The sequence below is a fragment of the Phoenix dactylifera genome, chromosome 9, assembly GCF_009389715.1.
Source record: "Phoenix dactylifera cultivar Barhee BC4 chromosome 9, palm_55x_up_171113_PBpolish2nd_filt_p, whole genome shotgun sequence".
Lineage (NCBI taxonomy): Eukaryota > Viridiplantae > Streptophyta > Magnoliopsida > Arecales > Arecaceae > Phoenix > Phoenix dactylifera.
In genome coordinates, this window is record NC_052400.1 from 20,128,621 (window position 1) to 20,137,552 (window position 8,932).

At 37.1% G+C, this 8,932-nt stretch overlaps 1 protein-coding gene across 3 annotated transcripts; it reads left to right on the forward strand.

Moving 5' to 3' along the window:
* The first annotated feature begins 726 nt into the window (after positions 1-726).
* LOC103710219 (ATP-dependent 6-phosphofructokinase 3-like) lies at positions 727-8,025 on the forward strand. Of its 3 annotated transcripts, none has more exons than XM_008795864.4 (15): positions 727-938; positions 1,036-1,263; positions 1,912-1,958; positions 2,078-2,117; positions 2,300-2,362; positions 2,450-2,587; positions 3,534-3,692; positions 3,825-3,878; positions 4,106-4,174; positions 4,284-4,413; positions 5,601-5,641; positions 5,793-6,017; positions 6,490-6,541; positions 6,638-6,792; positions 7,599-8,025. In XM_008795864.4, exons 2-15 carry the CDS (start codon positions 1,162-1,164, stop codon positions 7,839-7,841), a joined length of 1,518 nt encoding a protein of 505 aa, XP_008794086.1. In that variant the 5' UTR covers positions 727-938; positions 1,036-1,161; the 3' UTR covers positions 7,842-8,025. The 3 variants fall into 3 exon arrangements, with proteins under 3 accessions (XP_008794086.1, XP_008794087.1, XP_008794084.1); XM_008795865.4 differs by having other exon boundaries at positions 727-915; XM_008795862.3 differs by having other exon boundaries at positions 727-1,263.
* The last annotated feature ends 907 nt before the right edge of the window (positions 8,026-8,932 follow it).

The window sequence follows — 8,932 nt, forward strand, 5'->3', positions numbered from 1 at the left end:
ACGATGGAAGGCACAATGTGTGCTTATTAAAAATTAGAGGACGATTTCAACTTATCAATTATTCAAGGCAGAAGAATCTGATACCGCTAGTTTCGCAGATCGGGTTATCATTTCCCTCTAGAACATTGTAGAAAAGAGGTTCGCGGTTCACCCTACCGGCCCAACCCTGGGTGCCACACTGCCGCCTCATGCAAGATACCAAAATGCCTTGCCAGTCCGCTAAAATTACCAAAATACCTTGCCAGTCCGTGATCTCCTTTCAAAATTCCAAGCTGGCGGCTTCGTCCTATTTTTACTTGACTTTTGTCTGCGTCCAGACCGTGCGATCGTTGTCTCGCACGTGACATTGAAACACTTTGTTAGTTGGGCGGAAGTTTCACGCGCCCACCGAAGAGCTCCGCCAAAAGAGACGGAACGATGGGAAAAATCCCAGCAAGGAGTTAAGTTTTCTTCTGTTCCTTTAACGGTGCCTGACGCCAGCCATAACTGCCGTTTAAGCGCATCGGCACGATGGCGTCTCCGTAGATTCTTCGAATGATAAGGCCCATTTAGAACATGTCCAATGGCATTAAATGAAAGTCTTTATTTAGGGTACGTGGCTCAATTAAATAGTGACGCGTGGCAAAAGGCGTCCGTGGAGAATATTCCGTTATAACAGCAATACGGTAATTTACTGGAAAGCATAGGATATTTTAGAATGGAAACCTTTTACTCCTACGCTATCGGAGAAAGCCCGTCCCCTCCCTTCGCTGCGTCGAACCATTCCTTTTTCTCGAACTCCCATTTTCTTCCTTCCTTCTCCTCCTACCCCTCCCGGTCGCCATCAAACGAACGTCAAAAACCGGAGTTTCGTGGAGAAGAGAGAAAGAAAGGCGCCGCCGGTTTGGTTCTCTGACTTCTTCTCCTATTAATAAGGTCTCTCCAAGAACCTCTCCAAAGTAACTCCTCTCTTCCCTTGTTCAACGACGAAATCCTTCGCTCTCTTTGCTCTTGTTTTTGATGGAATCCGTGCCTAATCCCACGCCGGTACCTCAGAAGCTCCAAGTGGAATCCAACGGGACCATACCCAAGTCGAACCACCTCTTTGATCTAAGGAATTCTCTTTCTTCCGTCAAGGTCCCGAGCCTGAACGGCGATCTGAAGCTCCAATTTCGGAGGAAGATGGGGTCGGAGAGCAAAACCAATCCGAAAATCGTCCATGGAGAAGCCGGATACGTTCTTGAAGATGTTCCGCACCTCACGGATTATATTCCGGATCTCCCTGTAAGTTTTTTTTAAAATTTTCCCTCTCTCTCTCGTTCTCTTCGTGTTTTTTTTTAAACTTTTGAAATCGAAGAGATCGGTCGGTTTTTTGTTTCGTTGCATGGCTTCTTGATGAAGTTGTTCTTTTTTTTTTTTTGGTATCTGGGGGATTTCTTTAAGATGATGGCTTGGGATTTTTAGCGGGAAGAAAAGGTTTCGGAGTGATTGTTCTTGATATTATCATGGTTCTTCTTCTTTTTTTGGTAAAAAATGGAATTCTTGTTTTCGAACTTTATGGGAAAATACTCGGCTTTCGGAATGGTATTTGAGCTCTGTAGCGTTATTCTTGTGCTTTGATATGTTTCTTACCGTTATATGTGTGGGCCTCTTTGTATCATGGACTGGTTATGAAGTAAAATAGAACTAAATTGGTGATTAGTTGAGCTAAAAGAAATTAAAATTACTCACTGAAATCTTGACTTAAATTGGTTACGGGAGAGATTGTTTTTCTCCTTAATTTAATACTGTCACTCCTGTTTAGAGGATTGAATTGCCTATAGTTGAGCATAATAATTTTCATGGCTTCTCTATAACTCATTTACTGATTCAAGTTTATTTGAAGAAACATTGGCTCATTTTTGTCTTTTATTTCTGTTTAAATTTCTGCAGAGCTATCCCAATCCGCTGCAAGATAATCCAGCATACTCAGTTGTGAAGTATGTCTTTCAATTCGTTTTTGATTCTAGAATTTTCTTAGATATTTATAAATTATAGGTACTATATTTAGTTTTGTCAATAGTATCAGTCACTAAAATATTATATTTTGTCTTGCCAGGCAGTTTTTTGTGAATCGGGATGACACTGTTAAACAGAAGGTAAGTTATTTATGGTTGTTATATAGGTTAAAATTTGATTGTATAGTTATAAATTATGACCTAAAACTGTGGTTCTGGTTCTATGAATTGTAAGGACGCACATGGTGTTTCAAAAATCGAAACTCAAATCAGTGACTTTGCTAATTGAGAATTTACTTATTTACTCATCTTCTGTTCTGTAGATTGTGGTTCATAAGACAAGCCCCAGAGGAACCCATTTTCGACGTTCTGGGCCCCGTCAAAGGGTAGGTTGTGTGCTCCATGTATGCATGAAGTGATGATGAATTCCATCTATATATAAATTGATGGGCAGAATTGTTTTTTTTCCTCAGGTGTATTTCGAGTCAGATGAGGTGCACGCATGCATCGTGACATGTGGAGGCCTGTGCCCTGGGCTTAACACAGTGATAAGAGAAATAGTATGCGGCTTGTCGCACATGTATGGTGTCACCAAAATCCTTGGCATAGAGGTGAGGACTGCACTATTGAAGCTTTTAACCAAAAAATTTTCGATTAGATATAACAATCTGTGCATGAAGGATACATATTTTTCGGCTTTTGGTCTTTACTTATTTATTGGTTCTGTTGACGAAGGTACTCATTATGTTAGGATAGGGACTAACCTGTTTTTAGTTCCTGTCAGCCTCACATGTCATTTGTTTTGGTTTTTATGATGTTATGTGAGAACATCAATAATTGTGTATCATGGTGACATAGGGAAATATATTCAGGTAGTGACATTGTAACATATTATTATATGTCTATGATATCAGGGGTGATAAAAACATGTAGATAAGTTTAAATTGCGCCAGTATTCATGTAAAAAGATCCAACTCCCCCAGACTGTGATAGGGGAATAACTAGTTGGCTTATCAATTTTGAAATGCATATTATGGCTTGTCACATTTATTTATTCTTTTTATGTAGTTTCTCAGTACACTTCTACTTGCTTGATGTTTTAAAATTATATTTTCCCCTATGCATATGTCTATTTTAGGCTACCAAATCCAGTTTCGAGATCATGTAATTGGAAAAATGTGCAGTGCCCAATGTCGCCATGTAATTTACCTGATGAGATTTTTAATTATGTAGGTAGTATGAGCTAAAGGCTCAGAATTGGAGCCTATGAATGGATTAAATGCTATCCCAACACACATTTCATCAATTGGATGTCGCTACTAAAAGTTTGTTGAAAATAAAAACTGATATAGAAATAATAAGGAAACAAGAAGCATTCTCGATGTTCTCATGCTCTTTGAGGCAAGTATCTTAGACTGTTTGGTTCTTTTCAAAGGAACAAAAGCCATCATCTCTCCTATAATTTACATGGGAATTGCAGCTTTCTTTACACTCTCGGTGAATTATATTATAAATTGCTGTTGGATCATCAACTAATTTGGAGAGTGGTATCAATAGGGTGGATACAGAGGTTTCTATGCACGCAATACAATTACCTTGACACCCAAGACTGTCAATGATATTCACAAAAGGGGGGGCACCATCCTTGGCACATCACGAGGGGGTCATGATACTTCAAAGATAGTTGATAGCATTCAGGATCGTGGGATTAATCAGGTAAACATGATAATGTTGTTATGTTTCTTATTCTTGTGTTCTGTGTCATCATGATAAAGGAACCAGCGCTCTTAATAAGACTATAACTAGAATTTCATATGTTGATTCTCTCATCCATAATTTGTTTTTCAGGTCTATATAATTGGAGGAGATGGAACTCAAAAGGGGGCTTCTGTGATTTTTGAGGTAAATTTTAAATTAGAAAGCAGAGAGTACTGCAATTATGTTGCCACACTTAAGATTTTGTCCGTTCAACTTTTTGTGTATAGAAAGAATTACTAGGTTTATGCTTCCCAGACTTTAGTTTCACTTTCTTCAGTTCTTGTTAGAAAGAAATTTTTTGGAAGTTAATTATATTATAATAGTGATGGCTTTGTTAAATTTATCTAATTCTGTAAGATCTCAATTTGCAGGAAATTCAACGAAGAGGCCTTAAAGTTGCTGTTGCTGGCATTCCAAAGACAATAGACAATGACATTGCGGTACTTGGTTTTCCTATTCTTATGCATATCATCTACTGTGTCTGATCTTTGGTTGCAGTCTACTTCTTCAATATTTCATATTTTATATCGTGATTATTCATTGAATCAGGTTATAGATAAGTCGTTTGGTTTTGATACTGCTGTAGAAGAGGCCCAACGGGCAATCAATGCAGCACATGTGGAAGCTGAAAGTGTTGAGAATGGAATAGGTGTTGTGAAGTTAATGGGTCGCTATAGTGGTTAGTCTCTGTTCTTAATAATACGAACCTCGTGTTTTTAGTTTATACAATGGTGGATCATATTTCACAGTCTATTTTAAAGAGCACTTGTTCCAAATGTTGTTGACGTACATCTATATTACGAGTTTAATGTTTGTAGATTTTTGAGAAATGTTTAGCATCTTATATAGATAAGTTTTCTTGGAAAAAACCTGAAAGTTTAGAAGGAAAATGATCAAAACTGACTTGCTTAGGTCCAATATGTTAACTTTTTATCAGCATTGCTGTGGTATAAACAAGTTTCGTGAGATGCCAGATCAATATTGTTCATGTATTACAGGCACATGGATCTATCGTAAGCAGTCACAAGTGTTCTTTGAACAAATGTTGTATATTGTAGAAGTACTTTAGTGGAACTTTATAAATATTTGTCTTTCTGTTATGTTATATCTCTGAAACTTTTCATGAGCTCAGAGTACAATCAACTGCCAACTTTTCTTTCATAAGATGCCTATATGAAATACTTTTGCGGCCATATGTTTTTACCACAAGTTTAAATCCTTTATGCAGTGTCTTTTAAAACCTTCCTTGTGACTTCCATTAAATCTTCCTTAAGTCCCTTCTATTTTAGGTCTTTTCATGAAATTTTCCCCATAGTGAAGTATAATCTAGATTTAATTGTACATATGACTATACTATAGTTTGTGTGGCTGAAACTTTCATTGTTGCAAATCCTATGCTTCATGCATTCAAGTAACTTAGAGTATTAGGATATGAAGCCCATAGTTTTTCAGCACCAGTTTTTGCTAAAGTAATTAAAATATGATTTATGAGCATCTAGCAACTAAAAATGAATGCAGTGAAAATGCTATAACTATGAAAATGGTGAACAAATACTGAAATTTTCATATGTATAATACAGGATCATGTTCATCAAGATATTCTCCATATGTACATGTCCACTTAAAATTTTCATTGTCATATCGAGTATCTTCTCATTCTCAAGTTACATCATTGCCCAACATCTGGCAGTCACTTGTTCTTCATGGAGCCCTAAATTTATAATATCTCTGAGCCTATTTATTTGGAGTTGCTAGAAATAATACCTTGCGGGATTATTTATGTTTGTCTAATGTGATTTAATGTGATTTAACATCTTAAAATGTTCTTCCCTAAAAAAAAAAATCTAACAAGGTTCATTGATGCAGGGTTTATTGCAATGTATGCTACTCTTGCAAGCCGAGATGTGGTAAGTTTGATGTCTCATTCGTTTTGCTTGCTCAAGAGAAGCCAAGTCTTGTTTACTTTGCCAATACTTGAATTAGATGTTTTATCATCATTTTTTCTTCCCAAACAAGAAACTCCGTACTGATGAAGCTACTTCTGCTTCTTTTCCTCAGGACTGTTGCTTGATTCCAGAATCACCCTTCTATTTGGAAGGGAAGGGCGGACTTTTTGAATATATAGAGAAGCGTCTTAAAGAGAATGGTCACATGGTTCTTGTTGTTGCTGAGGGTGCAGGACAAGAGTTTATTGCTGAAAATATGCGGTCCATGGACCATGCAGATGCTTCTGGAAATAAGCAACTCCTTGATGTTGGCTTTTGGTTGTCTCAGAAAATAAAGGTAAATTCTTTGCCTGAATTTTCTCATGAATGGCCAAAATGACATTTTTTGTTTTAACTTTTTAATTCTATCAGGTGAGCTATTCTAGTAATTTAGGACGTGGAACTAGATACCTCGGTGCATTGATATATTAAATAGCTTTTCCCGATAATTAAGTGTATGCTTAGTGTTTCACCATCATCCTTCTGGAAGCACGGGAGTGAAACACTCAGCAGACACTTAAATATCCCAAAAGTTATATTTTTTTGCCCAAGCCATTTTACTATGCACTGACTTTGTCAAAATTCTTTACATCATGAGTAACAATACTTGGTGAATTATCAGCTTACTGCCTGCATGAGATTGGTAATACATATCTTTGTCAGGACATGATAGTCTTTATTTGGAGATCTATGCATTTGTACCTTTCCTTCTGGATTGAAGGGTATATTTTTTTTTTCAAATAATTACCAAATTTTTCTGGATCATGCAGGATCACTTTGCAAGCAGAAAGAAGAAGATGGTGATAAATCTTAAATATATAGGTATTTTGGCAGATGTAATCTTATGTTCATTCTGTGGTGCTGAGCTGGTTCTATATAGATGATAAAATCTGACCTTGTGAGGTGTCCTGATTGCAGATCCGACATACATGATTCGTGCAATTCCAAGCAATGCCTCTGACAATGTTTACTGCACATTGTTGGCACATAGTGCCATCCACGGTGCCATGGCAGGATACACTGGTTTTACCATTGGCCCTGTTAATGGCAGACATGCTTACATACCATTCCATGTAAGTATCACCTTCTGCTCATCCAACCTCATGTGTGCACAGGAAGATTTATCATTCATGCAAGCCATGAAAGTTCAACAATTGACATGCAGTATCCTGTAATGAGGGCTCATTTTCTCACTAAATCTGTGTACTAAAGGTTTTCTGGTGACTACACTGGCATTCATTGAAGATATGCACTCATCTATAGAGATTGATAGTAGATAGGTCCTCACCTTTAATTCCATCAACAAAATTCATGTTAATTGGACATTCTTCGCCATTTCACGGAATTGAAATAAACTTCAACAATTTTCATTATTCACGAAGGATAAAGCTCTTCATATGTGTTTATAGTCATCACACTAGTCTTTGCTCAAGTAAAATATACTAGAAAGCATGCTAGCATCATTGCTGTATGTATCACCCCTTGCCTTTTCATCACTTTTTAGTTAAAGTTTTTTAAACTTTGAACAAAAGTGCAACCAACTTTTTCAATTATTCTGAGCAGCAGGATTAATGCGTTAAAACCCAAAGAAGCCCAAACTTTTCAAATAGGTATCGTAGATCCCCTAGGATCCCCCCCTAGCAATCTCACTTTCTGCAAGAGGGGAGAGACTCAGTGGATAACTATAGCATTCCTCCATCCAGAAAGGCTTCTTATCTCACAAATTGTGGCTCTGTAATTTCCATTACATATGTAAAAGTCATCATAGGTAGGTGGAGCTTGTTAGGCACTAATTTCTTCAGTCACAATAATGCATCAAGTTTTCTGGTGATTAAGATTTACCAAACTGACTATGTCATCTATGTCTTCTATGTTGCAGAGGATCACAGAAACACAGAACAAGGTTGTAATAACTGATAGGATGTGGGCAAGGCTACTCTCTTCAACTAATCAACCAAGTTTTCTGAGCCATAAAGATGTTGAGGATTCCAAAAAGGAAGAAGAAGAACAAACACAATTGTTGGATGGGGAGAATTGCAAAGATGGTCATCATGTTTTTCTGATGAAAAAGGATGGTCATCATGTTAAGGGTGTTGTTGACAATGGCTTGACATATAGTTAATGGTGCTACCTAGATGAAGTTTAAGTTAAAAAATAGGTCTTTTCAATTTTGCTCCCGACTCAGAGTGGATGAGTTGGGCTGTATTTGATCGCCGAGGTCAAACATGTATGGGTTTGCCCCCCTGAATAAGATAAATTCGTTTATTTAATACTATAACAAGTCATGTTCCATGTTGCCACCTCTAGAACATCACTCCATCCATCTATTTTATGCCAATTAGAACCGAGATGATAGTTATTTGGATGATGATATGCTGAGGACAACTAAGAAATATGGTGATGATTATTGTATGCCAATTGGACTAACAGGGATGAACTTGTGATCAGGCTATACTCAACTTTAGAAATATTATGTTTGGCTGGCAGGGGAAGAAATCCCTCACGTCCTCCATTATTTGCCAATCAAAATGGCCACAAATGTATAGGAAGCCAGAAATTCTTATTGGACACATAAGCATCCAGCATTGATGTCCAGAAAAATAGATGATAAATTTGCCACTCTGTTTGCTTTTGAAGCCATCGTTTCTGTTGAAAATGCACTCCCTGAAATTTCATCAGATGTGACAAAGAATGTTGTGATGGCTGCAATGTTAATCGTACTTTGTACAAAATCACACCATTGTGGTTCAGTCGACACATACCTTCACTGAGAATTCCTATTACAAATAAAATATAAAGGACTTCATCAGCATAACTTTCACAATATTACTTTGATGTTAGAAGATCAAAGGATTTAAGACTATTTCTTTGCTTGAAATATTGTTTTGATCCCCTCCTTCAAATTCCTGCAACCTAAATTTGCAATGTGCAGATTAAGTGCAGCAAGAATTACTTCTTCACGGTCTTGGGTATGACGCACGTCTTGTAACCCAATCCAGCAACAGCTATTATTACCCTCTTATCCATTCTTGGTACCTTCAGAAAGAGACACGGAGAAGAGAAAACTTAGGGCAAATGCTCAATAAATCGCATCAGTTGGATGTCTGAAAACAAACAACAGAACAAATCTTTTTTTCTATACATACCCAATAATGAAACACATTTCTGGGATAAGCTACAGTATATGTTAATGAAGTCAAGATTTGGTAGCAT

Bases quoted from the DNA above. Each gene is read 5' to 3' on its own strand.
- LOC103710219 (XM_008795862.3), top strand. From the start codon at position 1,000: ATGGAATCCGTGCCTAATCCCACGCCGGTACCTCAGAAGCTCCAAGTG. The intron at 1,959-2,077 runs GTATGTCTTTCA...TTGTCTTGCCAG, and splicing joins CCAGCATACTCAGTTGTGAA to GCAGTTTTTTGTGAATCGGG. The intron at 5,642-5,792 runs GTAAGTTTGATG...TCTTTTCCTCAG, and splicing joins CTCTTGCAAGCCGAGATGTG to GACTGTTGCTTGATTCCAGA.